This window comes from Vigna unguiculata, chromosome 5 (assembly GCF_037176805.1).
Source record: "Vigna unguiculata cultivar grain cowpea cultivar isolate G323 ecotype 2 chromosome 5, ASM3717680v1, whole genome shotgun sequence".
Lineage (NCBI taxonomy): Eukaryota > Viridiplantae > Streptophyta > Magnoliopsida > Fabales > Fabaceae > Vigna > Vigna unguiculata.
Window position 1 is genome coordinate 53,287,619 of NC_140796.1, and position 23,547 is coordinate 53,311,165.

At 26.6% G+C, this 23,547-nt stretch overlaps 2 protein-coding genes across 2 annotated transcripts; one reads left to right on the top strand and one right to left on the bottom strand.

The window, feature by feature from the left end:
• Window positions 1–3,518: 3,518 nt before the first annotated feature.
• On the bottom strand, window positions 3,519–7,219 carry LOC114185686 (linoleate 9S-lipoxygenase). The gene is made up of 9 exons (XM_028073557.2): window positions 6,939–7,219; window positions 6,516–6,799; window positions 6,186–6,423; window positions 5,749–6,069; window positions 5,564–5,649; window positions 5,349–5,456; window positions 4,906–5,210; window positions 4,546–4,809; window positions 3,519–4,477 (listed from the first exon to the last, which is right to left on the bottom strand). The coding sequence occupies exons 1-9, from the start codon at window positions 7,144–7,146 to the stop codon at window positions 3,721–3,723; spliced, it is 2,571 nt and encodes an 856-aa protein (XP_027929358.1). The 5' UTR covers window positions 7,147–7,219; the 3' UTR covers window positions 3,519–3,720.
• Window positions 7,220–18,614: 11,395 nt separating this feature from the next.
• LOC114184430 (linoleate 9S-lipoxygenase-like) lies at window positions 18,615–22,554 on the top strand. Its single transcript, XM_085673035.1, has 9 exons — window positions 18,615–18,913; window positions 19,193–19,476; window positions 19,574–19,811; window positions 19,956–20,276; window positions 20,395–20,480; window positions 20,587–20,694; window positions 20,812–21,116; window positions 21,212–21,475; window positions 21,585–22,554. The coding sequence occupies exons 1-9, from the start codon at window positions 18,700–18,702 to the stop codon at window positions 22,339–22,341; spliced, it is 2,577 nt and encodes an 858-aa protein (XP_085529161.1). The 5' UTR covers window positions 18,615–18,699; the 3' UTR covers window positions 22,342–22,554.
• The last annotated feature ends 993 nt before the right edge of the window (window positions 22,555–23,547 follow it).

Genomic DNA, 23,547 nt, shown 5'->3' on the forward strand with positions numbered 1-23,547 from the left:
GGGACTAATTCCAAAATTCACTGAAACTTGAGGAACCAAAAACATATTTAACCCTTATTGTTTTATAAAGAAACAATAATCATAATATCATATTATATATATATATATATATAAACACTAATATTTTGTAATCATTAATATATTATAAAAACATATATATATTGTACATTATTATAAGAGTTTTACGATGAATATAAGATAATCTATATATTTAATATTTTCTGAAGATATTAATATAAGTTATTTATGATTCGACATTCTCGCAAACAATTTTTATGGAACATGTTATTCTCCTATTCGTGTAACATGTCCAAATAAAAAAATTAATACAAAATGAATGAAGTTAAATTTTAAATATCAATTTTAATAAACTTATCATAAAATACAAGATTTAGTATTGACATACAACTATAAGACTCGTTATCCTTTTATCATAAACATAGATCCTTAGTCTTAGGTTTGTGTTATGAATATTCCAATACATAATGCTATTAAGAATATTCATCTACTTGGTGAATATTTTCTTACATCTCACCTTCGTTTATATATTTTATCTCATATTGTACCAAATTGTGATTTTTTGAACAAAAACATGTATAAAGTTATACATTAATTTGATCTCAACTCGTTGTAACCGATCTAAGTCTTTTTTTCAATTAATATATTTTTGGATATTTTCAAGAATTACATAATGTAATGACTATTAAAATTTTTCTTATCTTCCTTAACTAATAATCTATGTACCATCAAAATATATACAAAAAGTATAAAAATAATAATATAAGCAACTTCCTTTTATTGAAGTTTATTGCATAAAAAAGCATTAACTTTTTATTTATTTATTTAATATGTATTTATTCAATTTATAAAAAATTTATTTTTAAAATAACAAAATAATAAAATAAGAATCTAAATAAGAAGTTTAAATAAATAACTATGACTCAAAATATTACATACAAATAAAGAAAAGAAATATAAATTAATTACATAAATTTTATATCTAACTAGAGATAAATAAAATAAAATAATAATAAATTTAATAAAAAAATATAAATATGTAACTATAAATAAATTAAATAATTTAATTTTAAACTAATAAAAGAAATAGTATAGAAATAGAAATAAATTAAATAACATAATTATAAATAAATAAACAATATCATCACTATCGGTATGTATAAATAAATTCATTCAAATAAATAAAATGGATAAGTGCCCAACTAAATATTAATTTAATGATACAAGTATAAAAAAATAAAGAAGATCAATTAAATAATATAAATATAAATAAAATAAACATAACATATATATAAATGAAGATAAATTAAATAAAATAATACAAACATAAATAAATAAAAACAATAATAATTGAAAATCAATGAAAATAAATAAAATAATATATAACTCAAAATAAATAAAAATTTAGTAAAACATAGATAAATTTTTAAAGATTAATATAAAAAAAAACATATTTCACCCCACACTATTCTTACACTTCCATTTAGTTTATTTTTTATTTTATTAATTTATAAGTCAAGTTTTAATTTATTCTTAAATTTTTTTCATGGTATTACCATCATAAAATGAAGAGATAATCTTTAACTCTACTTCTTAGAAATAAATTAAATAATTTAATTATAAATTAATAAACTAAATATAAAACTAGAAATAAATTAAATAACATAATTATAAATAAATAAATAGTATCAGTATGTATAAATAAATTCATTCAAATAAATAAAATGGATAACTACTTAACTAAACATTAATTTAATGACACAAATATAAACAAATAAAGAAGATCAATTAAATAATATAAATATAAATAAATAAAAAATGTGCATAATGGAAAATAAATTAAATAAAAATAAAAATAATAAAATAATACAAGTACAAATAAATAGAAATGATAATAATTAAAAATCAATAGAAGAAAATAAAATGATATATAACTTAAATAAATAAAAATTTAATAAAACATAGATACATTTATTAAGATTAACATAAAAAAATATTTAATTTTACCTCAGATTATTCTTTAATCTTCTTTTAGTTTCTCTTTTGTTCTCTTTTGTTATGATCATCGCTTACCATTAGGCCAAAAACTCTAGCTATTAGTCCGAATCTAACTCTTCTTACTTAAGAATGTATATAACAATCCAAGTACCCGTCACGATTCGATAATAACTCACTTAACCTCTACCATAGGATAATTAATATCACCTGTGATATTTTTTATTTCATCAATTTATAAGTCAAGTTTTCATTTATTCTTAATTTTTTTTCACGACATGTTTCATGAAATGAAAAGATATTTATGAACTCTACTTCTTATTTATTTCCTCTTTTGTTATTCTTAGAAGATTCTTTCAAATAATAATTTTTTAATATATATATATATATATATATATATATTATAATTATTGTTATTTTTAATTAATTAACACTACAATAGATTTGTTTCTAATATGAAAATCTCAATAGTAATATTAACGTGTCATTCTATTAAAATTCTATAACTTTTTAAACTACCACTTTATTGTTATTTACATGTTATATACAAAATTTAATAGTTTGTGTGTGTGGATAGAATTAAAGAAATCACAATTATAAGATAAAAGAGCTATTTTATCTATATTAAATGTTAAATGATTTTATTTGAAGGTGAAAAAAAAAATTGCAATCATGTGATGATGTATGTCTAGTTAAAATTGCGTAACTTTATATTTCAATACAAAAAAAAAAAACTCTTCATTTTTTTATGCAAAAGTTAGAAAGAAGAATGTTATGCCTTCCCAATCATAACCATTATGGCAACATATTCATCCCTTCTTTCAATTCTGTGTAAAGAAGAGTGTCCTCTTTTCTATACTCACTCGACAACTTTATAAATTAATATTTTTACTAAAAAAAGTGATGGTATTTTGATAACATTCAATATACATTCTTTATAATAAGATATTATATTATACTAAAGTAAAATATTAATTCGTAGGGTTATTATAGAGTGAATGTAAAAAATATATTTTTGATAAACAACATGAAAGGAGTGAACAAAGACTTTGTAAAAAGTATAAAAAGGATAAGTGAAAAAAAAAAACTTCACATATTAACATCTACTCCGTAATACAAAAATTAAGAATCTAGTTATTAACCTTCCGATTAAGATATGCATTTTGTAATGCAAGTAGATTTAAGCACGGTACCTGATTCTATTTTAGGCTTAAATATGATTTTCTTTTTTTAACTTTTTATGAATCTCGAAATCGGTTTATTTTAAAATTTTGGATCAATTTATTCTTTAATTTTTTGAAATGTGTACGAAATTAAAGTAAATATGTGTCAAACAGTATAAATAACTCAAATACAATATTGAAATGCGTACAAAACATCAAATAAACCTACCAAAATTTAATTAAAATGACTAAATTCACGTAATTCAAAAGATGAAAGACTAAATTGGTTCAAAATTTTAAAATGAACTAATTTCAAAATTCGTTTTAAATAAGATAACAAAATTAAGATATTTAACCCTTTATTTTATTATATTCTCACAATCATACAAAGTACAAACACAAATTCTTCATTAATAACAAACACACGAGAACTTTCAAGCAGTGGAGATACATAACTTAGCCATACACAAGTGACGAAGAAATCAAATTTCTTCTATTTGGCATTTATTGAAAACAAACGCAATCCTGCAGAAACCATAGAGCCTCAGATGGAGATACTGTTGGGAATTCCTCTGAAAGTTAAGCCTTCCTCACTTGAAGGATAGAGCAGAGTATAAGGCATTTTAGCGGGTCCAGTGCGGTTTCTCAGAGACTCATTGTTGTTCTTCTGTACAAGCTTTTGTTCAATCTCTGCAAGTTTCTTCCCAAACCTCTTAAAGGCCTCCAATGGCCCAGCATCAGAAGTCCAATAGTCACCACCATCTCTCTCTCCCAGGTAGAACTCATCAGATGTGTGCCTTGACAAGATTTCTATGATTGTAAGGTCAATCAGGGTCTCTTTCTTTCCAGTAATAGTTCTCAAAAACTCCTTCTCAGGGTTCTTACCCAATGCAACATACTCAGCAGACCCTTTTTCAGGCATGAATCTTCTGCTAATAGTTGGTCGGTTAAGGATTAAACCACCATATGGATATTGTCCGAAGTTAACAGCTGCATGAAGAGCTGAAGCTATCCATATCAGGGTAGTAGAGACTTCAACCAAATCTTCACGAGTATGCATCTTTGGCCACCATGCCTTATCTTTCAAATCACCATGACCCACCTGAACAAGTTCTTTCCACCAAGCTTGGAGTTCAGGGTCCTTTTGAAGTGCCTCATCTGATTTGTAGTAGAATGCAACATACTCTTCCACCCATGACTTTATGGCATCCCATATCTCCAACCCATCAGAAGCATAAGGATAATCCTCAATCAAAAGCTTAACACCGTGGGGAGCAGATGAATCCTTAACTGCAACTCCTCTGCACAGAGTTATATGAATTTAGATTGTCGAATTTTGAAGTAATACATGTTTTACTAAATTACTTACCTCTTGAGTAGATCATTAGGTAATGCTTGATCGTGGAGAGACCAATCCTTATATATCACAGCAGATAGTTCCAAAGCGTATCTACCCCATAAGAACGTTTTCTCTATAATACCATCTGCATTGACCAAGGCCTTGCGGGCAAGTGAATTGATGTTCATGGTGTCACGGTAGTGAGGAAACAAGAGTTTGTAAACAGGGTGAACCACACTCAGTTGCCTGTTTGTTGCTATGACGAATGGTTCAACAACTGCATGAGTGTTTAGCCTGCCATTCAAGTTATAAAGCATTAATCATTCATACGTAGATGCATTGACAAGTTTAATTGCATGAATCTCATTGCGAGAGTTAACAATATCATACCAGTGGCTAACAAGTTGATGGTAGCACGAGTCATTCACAACGACATAAGCCTTTGCCAGTAGCCAAATGTAAGCTTCAACACCCTCGTACACAGGAACATAGACTTCACTAACAGGACCATGGTTGTCGCCTTGAGGATGCGGCTTACTCAACTCAATGGCTAATGGTGTCAAAGTTCCATCGCTTTTCAAGAAAAATATGGTTCTTGTGGCATAAGTCTTTGTGGTGGTTTGATTTATTCTCCTCAAATATGGAATGAGATAGTCATGGTGATCCAAAATGAACAACTTCTTGCCATGAATAGCCTGTTTAATTTGATTGTTGGTCAATCGAATGACATTAGAGGAAAAAAAAAAATGAAAGAACAAGAGTAGTTATGAAATGATTGCAAGAACATAGCAGTGACATCATTTTAATTTGAAACTTGATGCTCGTATCATTACCTGCTCAACAGTGAGCCCACCTAACTTAGGCTCCAAATGTTCTTTTGTTATTATGGAAGTATGATCACCATAGGCTTGAGTATCTAGCTTGCTTTGTGGTGGAAACTCCTGGGACAATTTAACATGTGGTGGATGAGGTCAACAATCTTAATTTGAAAAGCAAACTTTTTAGCTGCATGTAGTTTGTTACCAATCAACTTTGAAATTAAGCTTACCTCAAGAATCTTAATCACGTTAGGATTAACACCAGCAATGGTTTCCCTTGCAAATTCCTCATCGGTCATCCATGCAGACTTATCCACTATATGCCAAATAAGAGCAATTCAAGTGACTGAATGTTGAATAAAAAATAGGAATACACTGATGAAACTTTTGTGCATAATGAAAGTATGTAGCATACCTTGCATGACTTTAGGTGGTGGATACTTAAGAAACTGTTCACCATCCGTTCGAAGAATTTCCTTAATGACAGGTAGAGGAGAGATCTTGCTAAGAAAGTTTGTGGGCAATGTAATTCCACCTTCATAAAGCTTGCGCACTTCAGCGAAATTATCAAACTCAAGGCTCAAAACATTTCCATCAAAGGCATCAGTCAATACAGGCAACACATCTTGGGCTACAGATTTCAATCCATAAGTCAGAAAATCGGATGACTTCAAGTGACCAAACGCTTCATCTCTTGGAAGGTAAACAAAGTCGCTGGTTTTCTCACTGTTAGGATCTGTTAAGACAAACACATATTACATATGTTAACATCCTAGGAGAGTGACAAACAAAAACATGAAGAATATATGCATTACAACAACAACAAAAAAAAAAATGAATAAAGTGGGTAACCTTTTCTAGTTTTGCCTCTTCCAGTTCTTCCTCTACGAGGGTAAGGTAAGGTAGAACCTCCAAGAACAGGGCGAGCGTAGGCTTCACCTTTATCTGGGTTGCCCAAGTCATTGTAGACATCATAGTCATAAATCCTGTCCCATTCCTGTCGTTCTCCAGTTCCATCCCCTCTTACATTCTTCAATTCTTCTTCTCTGTACTTCACAAGTGGTGCTGGTGTCTCACCAGGAAGATATGTCTGCATTGTTATAAAATTAATGACTTAGTTTTTTTAGTCCATGCCGTGTTTTAACGATGAAGAACAAGAAACAGTCATATGAAGTAGCTTACGTTGTTGGCAAAGAAAATGCGATCAGTTTTGTAGACTTTGGAATTGTAAACCCACGAGTTACATACAAAGTGAATGGTTCCATGATTGGGAATGTCCTCGAGTGTTAAGGACTTGAGATAAAACTCAACTTGCATGAAGTTTTTAATGTAAAATGCACCAGGAATTCCAAAATCACTGTCCCATTCAAAATGAACATCATATGCATCTTCTCCGGCTCCCAAGGTTGGCAATGATACTTGTCCTCTCAAATTTGTAGACTTTCCAACCTTTCCATTCCCATGTCCTATCATGTCACATACACACAAAATTTAATCTACTTTGTGTATCCTTCACTAATCATTGTTAAGACATAAAATAATAGTAAAACAGATTTAAACTCTTTAAAACAAAGCAATTGCCTAATTCAAAGAAGTGATTATTACCATCAGCTTTAGTTGCACTAATGAGCTGAATGGAGATGTGAGAAGCAAAAGCAGTGACAGTATCAACCACACCACCGATGATGTTGATTCCTGTTCCGACGACACCCTTAACGCTTGTGAGGCTGTTGATATCCAACACATTCTTTCGCATAATCACCAAACTTCCCTTTATCTTGTGACCCTTGTTGCCTCCCAGGATTCCCAACATTTTCTTTGATTCTTACTTTCAACAAACACTACTCTTCTTCCTCTTCTTCTTCTCGGTGTGGACAACAGCAACCACCATGCTCCTATTTATAGACAACAACCTCAGCTATGAAATCTAACCAAGTAACAGGTTTTTCTTTACTGATCACCAAGTACAGTACCCGTATGTTTTCAAGTGATTATTTTAATACTTCACATTATTAAATAGTTTTTATATTCTTCATGTTATATATTTTATTTTACTTTTTGACCACAACCCTTTGACACTGCATTTAATATATGCTTCGTCTTCCTGTGTTTGTCTTTACACTGTTACAGGAACCGAACTCCGTTCGCTTCATCTGAGGATATCAATCGGCAAATAGGATATCGGTGGTAGTAGTTATTTTTTATTTTATATATCTACTCAATAAATATTCATTTTTAATTCATATTTATATCTATGTGGCATTTGTTACGGGGATACTCATATTTAATATTACGGTATTTTCAGATATTAAAAAAAATTAAAATATTTATATTATCATATTTTAACCATAAATTTAAATAAAATATAATATATAACATTCACAAAATTTAAATAAAAATTAAATAATCATTTAAATAATATTAAATAACACTTTACAAAAGAAATAATAATTATATTCTTAAATTAATCGATAAATATTTAAAATTAATATATTAATATTTTATTATTTTTTAATTTAAATTAGAATATAATTAATAAAGTACTTACATATACTTACATATACGATATTTCTATGATATTCAAACCTACCTTATTTATATGCAAATATAAAAAATATTAATATTCATTATCCACAAATATTATTTTTTTATCCATTATAAATTTTATACACAAATATCCGATTACGAATTTTTGGTTGATATATGTTGTTTCATCGGACATTAACTATTTTTTTAACTATTTTTTTAGTTCCTATTTTCTGAAAAATCTAGTCACATAAATAAAGGGAGTTTATATCGTATAATTGTAATTAGAATTTTTGAATAAAAATTAAAATATTTTTATTTTCTAATTTAAAAAAAGGTATGAAGTATTTTTATTACACAATAATGACATAATAAAACTTATATTTTTCTAATTATATTTATTTATAATATTTTTAATAACTTTAATATAATTTTTGTAATATCCTCTCTACTATATTAGTTAACTATAATAATACTATGCGAAAAGACCATCCATTAAAGAAAAAACTCTCTTTTCAAAATAACATTTTAATTATTAGTCAAATAATACACACATCTTAAATGCAGCAGAAAAACGTGCGTCTTTTAAAAAAGTATTCAAAGCAAATGGTTTCTTCTTATTACATACATTTACAACGAAAAATATCAAATGTAAACATAAATTGAAAATAGGATGTGGGAGGTTGATTATAAATTTCTATTCATATATTTTGAAATTTTTTTTTATCATATTTTCATTTATGTTAAAAAATGCATATATTATTTTTTTATTTTATTTTTTCTAAATATATATTAAATATATTTTTTAAATATTATTAAGTATTTAACATCAACACTATATATTTCATTTTTACTAGATCAAATATTAAGAAATAAATATATAACAATATATAAAGAGGATTCTTCTTTTCATGTCCATTTTTTATTTTTCAATTTTACGCTTAATTATTATTTTAAAAATTATTTATTTTATAATTATTTTTTTAACCATTTTTTTAAATTTTTTTATTTTGAACATTATTCTAAAAACTTTTCTTTAACAGTTATTTTATTTAACAACTATTTTAAAATTTATTATATATGTTCTAAAAATAAATATTATTGATCTTATAAAAATTAAAAAATACGGATACATATGTGTGTTCGCTAGTTATAATAATAAAAATATTAAATAATAATTGAATAAAAAAATAAATATAAAAAATAATAATATTGATTATACGTGTTGTTTTAAATGTTTTTAATAAATTAAATAATATTTTAATAATTAATGTTAGGATAAAATCAAATCGAACACATATGGATGTCAACAAAAATCAAATAAACGATTTTTTTTATGTGACAAACTAAATCAAATTATAATCAAATCGATTGAAGGATTTAATTTGGATCATCAAATTTTAATACGAATATTACTATTTTAATACAAAATATTTTTATTTTGATAATGCGAGGAAATATTTCTATTTTATTACAAAGTTTTTATTCTAAAAAAATGCTACTTTTATTGACATTTTATAGTAAGAATGAATTATTAAATCTTTTTCAGTTGCATTTTATCATTTATTGTTGAGTGAGAAGACAATAAAAGTATAAAGACAGAAAACATACTTGATATGAAAGAAATTTGTATACATTTAATTGTAAATTGAATTTTAGAATTCTCAGAAGAAGTTCTTAAGAATTAAAATAATTTTATATGATAAATTATTTTTTAATTTTTAAGTACAATTATATATATATATATATATATATATATATTTAAAAATTGGTATTTAAAATTTATTTTCAGTAAAAAATTATTTTATATGTACCAGTAAAATGTAATCATGTGTCGTTTAATTTTTTTTATAATAATAAAAAATAATAAAATTACTCTTACTACAATTATATATATATATATATATTATAACTTTGTAGTAAATAATTTTTATTTATTTTATAATTAAGTTTTTATTATAGATAATTATTTTAGATTAAAAATAATTAAATTTAAAAAAACAGTTAAATAAAAAATAGTTAAGTTAAAAAACTTATTTCAAAATTAAATTTAATGAAATAATTATTTTAATTAAAAAATATTATTTAAATATAAAGGTTATATATATATATATATATATATACACTTTTATATATTAGTATATGAATTAAAAGGTAAAAAACCTTTATTAAATAAACACTTTCTATCTACGGTGTTTCACTAAAACAACAAAAAAGCAGCATCTCACAACAGTCGTATATTTGCTTTCTTCTATATAATACCATTAATATTTTAATTATTTAACTTCATTTTATTTATTTTATCATATTACGTTTTAATATCTTATTTTGATACTTTATTTTAAAAATTTATTCTTTTTTTATAAAGCATACATATTTTTAATGCCAATAAATTAACACATTGGTTAAAAAACTCAAACATTAATAAAAACCAGATTAACATAATATAAAAAGTTAAAAACAAAACACAATATAGAATTTTATTATCACATATATATATTAACACCAATTTCTTATTCTTTATTTTGAAAAAGAAATTGAAGTTAAAATTTTATATATATATATATATATATATATATATATATATATATATATAATATGATAAAGAAGTCAAATACATTTTAATATCATTTATAATGTTAATAAACAGATTTGTCTTGATATACACAATCTTCTTTCAATTTTATTTCTTTAGTAACTATTATTTTAATTTAAAAAAAAAAACTTCAAAAATATTTTTTTATTTTTATCTTTTTAATGATTATTTTTTTAAATTCAAATAATTACTCATAATAAAACAATCATTTATAAAATAAAAAAAATATTTATTTTTATAGTTACATTTTTATGAAAAGTATTTGATAATTTAATAAAATTTGTATTATAATAAAAAAGTATATATATATATATATATATATATATATATATATATATTCACTAGTATATAATAAATATAATATAAATTAATACTAGATGAGTAAAAATAAAATGTTTTAGAAAATATGAATCCGTGCCTTTTGAAAGGTAAAAGTAAATGAATGTCGACAAAGTTAAGAATTATGGATGTGAATGCATCCGTAAAGCAAATTCGGCATGCTTTATTTGAATACATATTAGATTTAAAGTTGCGATTTCAATATTCTAGAAGAAAAGAAAAAAAAAAATATATATATATATATATATATATATGAACTTGATGTTAATAATAAAAAGAAATAAATCTATTCAACAATTTCATAAAATAGTATTTTAATTATTATTTTTTATTTAAATATGTTATCATAATGACCTGTGAAATAAATATTTTTGTTTAAAAAAGTGTAAAGTATATTTTTTATTTATATAATAACTTCTCATCCACAATTTGTCACACCTCTGTCCTACCGATAATTATTATGAAAAAATCTTTTTAAAATTTAACCGTACTTTCCATCTTATGACTTAATTGATCACTCTTAACATATTATATTTTTATCTTCAACAAAATTAAAAAAAATACAATATTCTTTGTTTCATATTTAAATATAAACGAAATTGCATTGTTTTAAGAGATGTCAATATAGTATCCCTCCCTTCCTACGTAAAAAATACAATAAATACGTTAATTAGTGTATTTTATTACTTCTTAGTCTCTTATGTATACATATAATCCTTATTAAATAATAAAAGTGTAGTGTATGTGACACAAGAATTATAGAAAATATTTGTTGATACGGACGAAGTTTATATAACTAAATAATAGAATAACGGTGAATAAATAAATAAATAAAAATTAAGCATGGAGCACGAGGGTGAATATAATAATAATATAATATGTTTGGTGGTAACAATATAATAAAATATAGACACGAATGTCACGAGTTTTGACAAGCAATATGATAATAAGAACATCACGTGATGGGTCCATAGTTGTCTTTTTGCAATGGTCTCCCATTGACAGCGTAACACGTGTTAGGTTTATTATTGTACTTTATCCCTAATTTCTCAATAGGTACCTTCTACTTTGTCGTTGCACGCACCTTCACTGTCATGTTTCTTCTTCACCAATCACAATTTTCAAACTAACTCACTTCATAATATTTTATTCGCCATGTCTACGCAACAATGTGTTGGACTCATCCATTATTAAAGAATCTGAATCATTTATGTATGGATATGTAGCTTAACATCACCATTAACAATAACAAAAAATATATTATTTTAGTATTCAATTTATTTGAATTCATTAATCTTTTGAATATAAAAGTTCTTATAATAAAAAATTATATTTTATTTCTTAAAGTAAAACATGGGTGAACGATTGAAGACATCGATATACTTTTTTTTACACTTTTAATATATATTATTGGTTTACTTTCAGATTAAATATGTTTTTAGTTTTTTAATTTTTACTAAAAATTAGAATTTTTTTTTAATTTTAAATTAATTTAGTCTCTGATTATAAATGTGTGGATTTATATTTCATTATAATATTTTAAGTAGTTTAAACCAAGTAAACTTAAAAAGATTTGTTTTAAAGAATAAATTCATACATTTCTAAAGAAGATAGACTAAATTGATTCAAGATTTTCAAAAATAACTAATTATAATTTTTACTAAAAGTTAAAGATAAAAAAATGTATTAAGTTAAATATGTCTTTAGTCCTTCAAGTTTTGAGTGAAATTTGTAATTAGTTTCTCTTCAAATCGTTTGATCATTCATATTTAAAAATACATAAATTTAGTTCTTTTAACCACCAAATTTTATTAAGTTTATTTGATGTTTCAAGCGCATTTCATGATAGTATTTGAATTGTTTACACCGTTTGACACATTTTTGCTTCAATGTTAAATTAAATATTATCATAAAATACGTTTAAAATGTCAAATAAACTTAACAAAATTTGATAAGAAAGACTAATTTATATATTTCTAAAGATAACAAATTAAATTGATATAAAATTTTAAAAAGAAATTAATTTTAAAATTCACTAAAATACAAGAACTAAAAATATATTTAACCCAAACTATTTAAAACTTGTTTTTATTTTTATTAAAAAAATGTTTTACCAAATCAACTTCTTAAATGAACGATTGATATATATACTTAAAAATAAAATAAAACGTGATTAGAAAAAAAGGATAAATGGTGGGCCCACAAAAAGCTTACAAGTCCACTGTGTTTTTATCTCTATTTTTTAATCTCGACGTCGATGCTTTCAGCCTATTTTCTAAGATATTTTAAAATCAGATGTAAACACCACGTGAGATATATAATAATAATAATTAAATAGTAGTAGTAATATCATTGACAACTCAACGTCGATACTAACAATTTTATAAGAGATCATCTTCAAATTATTGTAGTAGTTATTATAAAATATGTTTAGGAGAGTTCGCAATGATAATATTAATTTATCATTTAAAAATTAAGGATTAAATTTTATATTTGTTTAAACGTTTTAAATCTTTGAATTATCCATGGTGAGAAATAATATTAATAATGGGTGGCAGGTACAGAATTCATTGACGGTGAGCCACGTAAAGTAAAGTCACACCCAAACAGACACCTTGCGCTGTGTCACCATATATGTATAACCACTTTACCCCTAATAAATTATTAAATACAATAATTTTTAATATTCATAAATAATGAAAAATCATATTTAATATATCTGGTTCTGTTTTCATATGTATAGATATATTCATCTTTTAGGAAAATCAAAAAGCATATTTTGTCTTTTAATTAAAACAATAATAAAATTCAATTAACGCCCCTAACGTTGTTTTACTAAAATTATAGAAAGGAATCACTAGGATATTTTATATTTTATAAGATTTTTCTTATAATTTTTTTATAAAATTCGAAAGAAAGAATAACTTTTATATATTTTTTAATTTTTAATTATCAAATAATTCTTTAATAAATAATTTTTTAAAATTATAAAATTTGTAAATATTTTTAACGAAATTAATCATTATTCATAATAAAATTTACAAATATTTTCCAAATAAAAAAATAAAATTTTCAAAAAATCATTAACAGAAAATATGTATTTTTGTACTAGTGAATAATTGTAGGTCTCTATGCTTCTTAAATTATTTTTGGTAAATTACTCCATTGATCAACCTTCAAGATAAATCATGCTAAAAGAAATACATGAAGAAGGGCAAAACCAGTCAAAAAAAAGATCAGAGGTCATAAGAGAGGGAAAAACTTTTATATAAATACGTATATTTAACCTTTTAGTGTGTGTTTAGTTTTGAGTTTAAGAGTTCAAACATAAATTTACTTTATATCGAGAATCGCAAATAATATTTGACAAATTTTTATTCTGTTTTATTAATTCTAAGTGTGGACTGCTTTTAAAACAAAATTATATTTTTTTTTTCATTAAATGAAATTTTTAGCTTTAGTTAACTAAATTTAATTTTTCTAACTGCAATCCAAACGCATATTTAATATAACTTCTAAAGGTTGAATATCAAAACATATATAATCCGAAGCACTTAATAAATATTTAATTAAATACTCTTACTTTCATGAATTAGTTTATTTATAAAATTTTAATTTAGAACTAATAATTTGTCAATTATATAATATAATTAAAATAATAATTTAAGAAATTAATGCTTTTGCTCATTCATACGGGAGATGTTTTCCATATATGATCATGCCACATGGTGGACCTTATATTTAATTAAACGCCAACCTATTAATAGTACTTAACTCATGAACATTGTAAAGGACTCAATTCCAGATTCACAATTTTCTTATTCATTCCAAAGTAATTTGAATTGGGTTCTTGATTAACATATACAAATACGATAAGAGAATAATTAAATAAGACAAAACTAAGCATTACGATAGTAACATAATAATGATAAATCGTATTAAAGGCAGTAATAATGACGAAACTATTAATAGTCATGATGTTAGAATTAATAACTAAAGATATGAGTGCTTAGAATCAGTAATGATGATAAGATGTTGTAATAAATATAATTATTATTATAATAACGGGATGTAATATTGATGATGAGTATCTTATTCATACACCATTCTTTAATATATATCATATTCATAAATTGAGAGAAACCTAAAATAGAGATAAAGAAAATCAAAAATTTTAAAAGGAGTATGATTTTTCTACTGAATTTTTTTTGTGCGGTCTTCTGCTAAGTATTAAAAAACACATTGTTTTGATATTTTAAAGATAACTTTAATATATTTTAAATTTTTAAAATTAATGAACCACCAGTGTATTTTGAAGACACAACAGAAAAATAAGATAGAAAAACCAGTAGAAAATCCAAATTCTTGCAAGACCATACAAGAGATGTATTAGTCACGATTGATCTTCCACATTATTTTTATTATGTCATTTAATTTTAATATAATTTTACATTATAACTAATAAAAAAATGTAAAAGCAAAATACTATAATTTAATTATATACATAAAATATATCTTTTTATTTTTTATTTTGTATGTCTTGTTTTGAATATGCTTTCTTTCGCACGTGTCTTGTATTGAAACTTTGTAGTATATACAAGGAATCATTAAAAACAAAATAAAAGTATTATACCATTATATATATATATATATATATATATATATATATATATATATATATATATATATATATATATATATATATATATATATTGAAAAAAAAACATTATTTTAGAGTGTCATAATTTTGAAACTATTCATTAGGAGAGAGTAAAGAAAGATGATATTATAAATTAGAACATATATTCATTGACATCTTTTTTATCGATAAAATTTCACTGATAATTTGAAATTTTTTTAATGATTAAATTTGAACTTATTAAAATCATTTTTGAAACAACTTTATTTAACATGTCCTTAACTAAAATTTAAGCATATAGCATCAATCCACCTTAGCAAATCCATTTATGTCATGTCATATCATATAACATACTCCACTTCCGATTCATCCATTGCAAAAGTTGAAGAATAAATCTTATACAATGATCGCAATTAAATCATAATTCATCAACGTCAATAGAAAAAAAATCCAATTTAAATATTTCAATGAAATTATATAATTTGATTCATAAATTTTACATACAAATCATAATTCAACACCTAGTTAGAAATATAGTTATTTTTCTTTACCTTGTATCTTAATGAAAATAGAGGTCAAAGAAAAAGAGGGGATCACTTCAAGAATCCTAATCTAAGCTATATTAGATACATCGCAAATAACTTCAAACCCATCGCAAATAAAGACAATACTTTCCAATTTTAGTATACATTTGACATCCTCAAAATTTTAAAGACACCATTACACAAAAATCATTTTTCATTGAACAACCTAGATATGCATGGGGACTTGTAGAAGAAAATATTAAAATTTAAGAATAAAGAAACAAATTATATGGATCTAGAAAATAGTTAAGAATAAAAGTGGTCTATTTTCTTATCCCATGTATTTGTTGTGTTATTTTTTAGGAGAATGATATTTTGACGACTCTCTCTTATAATCTAATATGTCATCTTCTAAATGGTTTTGGAATATAAATAAATGAAAAAATAGAAAAATGAGAAGTTACTTAGAAGATGTTACTTTATGGTATAAAATAAAGTTGTTAAAAATCATTTATCTATTTTTTAATTGTGATAATCACATGTTATACGGAAACAAATGATGTTTCAGAAAGATTCTCAACTCAACAAAGATAGAATGATAAGAATTAGAAATAAAAATTTCTTTTGTGTGTGTTTTAATTTCCAATATGAAGAGGGAAGAAATTTGTGTGTTGTAATAAAAAGAAACATATTCATTATTTACACATCTTTGAGTCACTAATTAAGCTCACTTCCTTTTCTATTTATCAACTTAAACCAATTATTACTCTAATAAAATCTAAAACTAACTCACATACTTTGAAATATATTGTTAATTAAATTAAAGCCTAACTAACTCAATATATGTGCGTTATTACAATTATTTTAAAAATAAAAATATCATAAATTTGATACTTTAAAAGTATCGGACTTTGAAAATTTATACTATGATTTATTACGGTCGAAAAATTAATAAAATAATTTATTTAGGAAAGTAATTAATCAAGTCTTTCTTCTTCTTTATAGTTTCCTAAATTGGTTGAACTTCCTCAACCTTTGGATCTCCTCAATTGTTATCCATTCAGCTTAGATCTAGGTCAATCCTAAATGAAACAATAGACTATAATTCTTTGAAATCAGTTGAATTTTCCTAATTAAATTGAAAGCTAGACATCTTCATCAACATCTAATCTAATGAGAGGATAAAATTATAATTCTTTTTGAAATTAGTTGCTTAATTTTCTTAATCGGATTGAAAAAGATAGACGTGGATATCAACACAAATAAGATTTTTCGTTATTGAAAAATTAAAGTTTACTACTATTAAATAAAAAAGGTTTGATTTCTTAAATTTTCATTAAGTGTATAATTTTGATAGTTTAATTAAATATAATATACATGTTTGAATAAATTTATTTAAAAATAATTCTAAATCAAATAAACATATTTTTTTATCAATTAGAATTATAGTGTAAATAAGTTAAAAAAATTAAAAAAAAATATATATAAGAGAACTAGTCTATAAGTCTTATTTTCTATTTTTCTTTTTAAAAGATTAATAAACTATTTGCAACATATGTAAGGTTAAGAGATAAATCTTCTAATAGCTCCCTTCCTTTGGGATATACTAGAATATCAAATATAATACATAAAATTTAAGATTTGAAATTATAAAAATAAATATTGTTCAAATTTCAAGTCCGTTGAAATAATATTCTATCATGGTTTAGAGTTTAGGGTCAATCATCACATTCCATGTATTGTCAGTTTTAGAAATTAGATTTTTAACATGATCTTATCTTTAAAAAATTTCTCAAAAAATTGAAAAGTAAGATGTTTTTAAATTGTCTTTGACCTTGATTCGTAAATAATGTGAAACTATTAGATGTCGCGAAACAAAATAATATTTTATCTTACCAATAACTCCTTCAATAAATTAAGAAAAAAATCATATTAAAAGTTCACAAAAATTACCAAAATATTTTAATAGGCATACATATATGACCAAAATAGTCTACACGTAATTATAATAAGATAATAAATAACTTGAAATAGTTATAATAAAACACGTGCCTCAATACAAAATTACAGCAAAGATAAACTATTATCAATACACCTTATCCAGTTATAGCCTAAACCATGTATGATATAACACATAAAACTGGTTATCAGCTTGTGTACAAACAAAATACTATTAAAACTGATCAATAATTGACAGCAAATAATCTTTGTTAAAATTTGTGCATAAGTTAATAATAGTTATTGATTTGCATCGAGATTTTGAGTAAAAAGAAAAATAGAAGATCCAATCTGAATTGATATTAAAATATTTTTCGATTAGATTGGACTTAAAAAAAAAAAAAAAAATCTTGAACAGCAAGTTGTGTAAGGGTAGAAATGATTCCCACCGGTAATGATGGTCCTTTTGGGATTATCTTTCTACATAGACGGAATAAAAGCGAACAGTATTGTAGATTAACGAGGAGATTGATTAATTAGTATAATATTAAGAGTAATAGAGTCGAGTTGGGAAAAGATAAAAGAACAATTAATAATGTTAAACTGGTTTATGATATGGTGGTTAGGTCCGCCACATGGCTTAATCATGATTTGAATGGGGAAAAGACTAAAAAATGAAACACATGTTTTGGTATGTTAGAGAGTTGGACGTGGATGTGTATAAATAGGAAGGAGTATTTGGTTGTGTTGTTCATATTAATCAGAAGAAGAGTGTTTGGTTGAAAAAAAGAAGAAGTTGAAAAGATGTCGCTAATCGGAGGGATATTCGGAAACAATAAGCAGAAGATTAAGGGTACTGTGGTGCTTATGCGAAAGAATGTGTTGGACATCAACAGCATCCTCAACCCTACCAACGTTATTGACAGCGCCTTGGATTTCGCCGGAAGTTTACTCGACGCTGCTACAGCTTTCGCTACCTCCATCTCCATTCAGCTCATCAGTTCCACCAAGGCTGATGGTAACTACTTACTTCACTTCTTCTTCTTTTCTATATCTTCTCACACACTCTAAACAACAACTTCCTTAACATCTTTTGAACTTTCATTTAATAATGCTGGATGATCGCATTGTTAAGATAATTATGTTAAAACGATTGAATACTTTTATTGGCCGAAGGATATAGATACATGCCACGTACAATAAAGTATAAGTATATTTATTTGGTTTTGTAATTTTTGTTGTAAGATTGATGTGAGAATGAATTCGAAAATGTTAAATTTTGTGTGAAATTTGATAGGACAAGGAAAAGGAAAAGTTGGAACTGCTACAAAGTTAAGGGGGCAGATATCTCTGCCAACCTTGGGTGCGAGAGAAGAAGCATACGATGTTAACATTGAATGGGACAGTGACTTCGGAATTCCTGGAGCATTTTACATTAAGAACTTCATGACGAATGAGTTCTACCTCAAGTCTTTCACTCTTGAAGACATTCCTAACCACGGAACCATTCACTTCGTATGCAACTCCTGGGTTTACAATAATACTAAATACAAAACACCTCGCATTTTCTTTGCCAACAACGTAAGCTACTTCATATAATTCTTTCTTCTTGTTTTTCATCTTTAAGACACCACATAGATAAAAAAAAAACTAAGTTATTGATCATACAATAATGCAGACGTATCTTCCTGGCGACACACCAGCCCCACTTGTGAAGTACAGAGAAGATGAATTGAAGGTTGTAAGAGGCGATGGAACTGGAGAACGACAGGAATATGATAGGATTTATGATTATGATGTCTACAATGACTTGGGCAACCCAGATAAAAGTGACGCCTATGCTCGCCCTGTTCTTGGAGGTTCTGTCTTACCATACCCTCGTAGAGGAAGAACTGGAAGAGGCAAAACCAGAAAAGGTTATCCACTTATTCATTTCTATTCTAATATATACACTTTTCATGCTTTTTGCTTTGGCATAACTTGATGGGTTAAGGGTGTTCTTTCATTACAGCAATTACTCTCCTAGGATGTTAACATATATAATGTGTTTGGCTTAACAGATCCTGCCAGTGAGAAGCCCAGTGACTTTGTTTACCTTCCAAGAGATGAAGCATTTGGTCACTTGAAGTCATCCGATTTTCTTGCTTATGCATTGAAATCTGTGTCCCAAGATGTGTTACCAGTGTTGACCGATGCGTTCGATGGAAATATTTTGAGCCTTGAGTTTGATAGTTTCGCTGAAGTGCACAAGCTCTATGACGGTGGAGTTACATTGCCTACCAGCTTTCTCAGCAAATACGCTCCTATACCAATTGTCAAGGAAATTTTTCGATCTGATGGTGAACAGTTCCTCAAGTATCCACCACCTAAAGTCATGCAAGGTATGTTGCACGTGTTGAATAAGAAGAAAAATCACATCTTTATTAGCAACGTACTCCTATTTTTCATTCAACATTCAATCACGTGGATGGACTTTTGAACTATTCTTATTTGATGCAGTGGATAAGTCTGCATGGATGACTGATGCTGAATTTGCAAGAGAAACCATTGCTGGAGTCAATCCTAATGTCATTAAGATTCTTAAGGTAAGCTTAATTTCAAAGTTGATTGGTTAAAAGCTACATGTAACCAAAAAGGTTGGATTTTCCTGACAAATTTGAGATTACTCATTGGGTGTTAAATTTGTTCTAGGAATTCCCACCACGTAGCAAGCTAGACACTCAAGCCTTTGGTGATCATACCTCTATAATAACTAAAGAGCATTTGGAGCCTCAATTAGGCGGACTCACTGTTGAGCAGGTAATGATGATATGAGTATCCAATTGTTTCTGCAATTGCTTTGTGTATGTTTGGTTTCTAATTTTCTTTATTTGAATCTGGTGAATAGAAATTAATTAATTATACTTGGTTGAACAGGCTATCGAGAACAATAAGTTGTTCATCTTAGATCACCATGACTATCTGATCCCATATCTGAGGAAGATCAATTCATCTACCACACAGACTTATGCTACAAGAACCATATTTTTCTTGAAAGATGACGGGACATTGACACCATTGGCCATTGAGTTAAGTAAGCCACATGGACAGGGTGACGAGTTTGGTCCTCTCAGTGAAGTTTATGTGCCTCAATACGAGGGAGTTGAAGCTTACATTTGGTTACTGGCAAAGGCTTATGTTGTTGTGAATGATTCGTGCTACCATCAAATCGTTAGCCATTGGTATGATATTTTCAAATCACAATGAGATCCATGCAGTTAATTTTGTTAATGTATTTATGAATAAAATGACATTCACATAATAACATGGATGACAGGCTAAGCACTCATGCAGTCGTTGAGCCTTTCGTCATAGCAACAAACAGGCAATTGAGTGTGGTTCACCCTGTTTACAAACTCCTGTTCCCTCACTACCGTGACACCATGAACATTAATTCACTTGCCCGCAAGTCCTTGGTCAACGCAGATGGTATTATAGAGAAAACATTCTTATGGGGTAGGTACTCTCTGGAAATGTCTGCTGTGATTTACAAGGACTGGTCTTTCGTTGATCAAGCACTACCCAATGATCTTGTCAAGAGGTGAGTAATCTTTTACAGGATTTCAAAAAGTTAGTATTGTATCTTCTGCAAAAGAAGGTCTCAGGATTTATATAATTGTGATGCTAATGAATGTTATTTGGGTGGTCAGAGGAGTTGCAGTTAAAGATCCATCTGCTCCACACGGTGTTAAGCTTTTGATTGAGGATTATCCTTATGCTTCTGATGGGTTGGAGATATGGGATGCCATCAAATCCTGGGTGGAAGAGTATGTTGCATTCTACTACAAATCAGATGAGGCACTTCAAAAGGACCCTGAACTCCAAGCGTGGTGGAAAGAACTTGTTCAGGTGGGTCATGGTGATTTGAAAGATAAGGCATGGTGGCCAAAGATGCAAACACGTGGAGAGTTGGTTGAAGTCTCCACCACCCTCATTTGGATTTCTTCAGCCCTTCATGCAGCTGTGAACTTCGGACAATATCCATATGGTGGTTTGATCCTGAACAGGCCAACTATTAGCAGAAGATTCATGCCTGAGAAAGGTTCTGCTGCGTATGATGCGCTGGCTAAGAATCCGGAGAAGGAGTTTTTGAGAACTATAACTGCGAAGAAAGAGACCCTGATTGACCTTACAGTTATAGAGATATTGTCAAGGCATGCATCTGATGAGTTCTACCTTGGAGAGAGAGATGGTGGTGACTTTTGGACTTCTGATGCTGGGCCATTGGAGGCCTTTAAGAGGTTCGGGAAGAAGCTTGCAGAGATCGAACAAAAGCTTGTGCAGAAGAACAATGATGAGACATTGAGAAACCGCACAGGGCCAGCTAAAATGCCTTACACTCTACTCTTTCCTTCTAGTGAGGAGGGATTGACCTTCAGAGGAATACCCAACAGTATCTCTATCTAAGGTTTGGATGGTGGTGGTGAAATTTCCAGCTTTTAAATAAGGAAAATAAATGTGATATAGATGGAATATAATTCCTTCATCACTGGTCTATGTTTAAATATGTATTTCAAGTTACTAAATGTACTTGTATATGTTATTAATATAGTGAAAGTTGTGTTTGCATAATAATAATAATAAAAAAAAAAATCTATCATATTGCAAACCGGAAAATAATCTTATTTCGTGTTCTTATAATTCTATTGTGATGCAAATCAGAAAATAATCTTTTCTTTTGTATTCTTATTAATACATCCCAAGATAAATGACTACTTAACAAATATAAAATATGACAATACAAACAAGAAGATAGATATTTAAAGTTTGTATTAAATTTTTAGACATAAATATTGATAATTTATGCTTAAATATTCAACAACTAAAATAATTGAATATAAAAATAAAACAGCTAAATATAAAAGCAAATTAAATAAAGAAATATCTATGTCACGGTTATTCTAATCACGATTTTTAACATCATTATTATTATCGGGTAATAATTTTGATATTTTATATTTTGATATTTAATAATAATTAAGAAATATATCCTAACGATAAAATTAAAAATTAATAAATTTAAATTCCGATATTGAAATATAATATTGTATAAACAATATGAACGGAGAACATGTCAAACTTAGTATATTTGAACTTTTCTTAAATTATAAAATTCTGTATGTGAGGAAAAATTAAATGGACATTTATCTTATTCCATCCATTTTTTAGTTTTTTCTATTAAGATTGCATTTCCAATATTATGGTAAATGTTTTTTTACTGTAATAATCATTATGATAACTATAGATAAAAAAAATGTATAGCTATTTTTCTTAATTATGTCAATTTTTTCCTTTATCATAAAAAATATGGCCATACTAATTATAACCTTTGTATTTTTTATTTTTTTTCTAGTTATGATGATTAATGTGAGAATGCAAAATTGTATCATGATGAACTACCCAAACAAAAAATAAATAAAAATACATTTACGCGAGGATAAAGCAATTGAAATGGGCCCGTGCTGGTTAACCTAGATCAACTAACTCCCACCGAGTAGAGATGGCAAATAAACTCGTCCCCGTCGGTATTGTCCGAACCCGTCCCCGTTTTGACGGGGAATCCCCGCATTGACTGGGTATGGGTATGGGTATGGGGAATCCCCGACTTTTTCA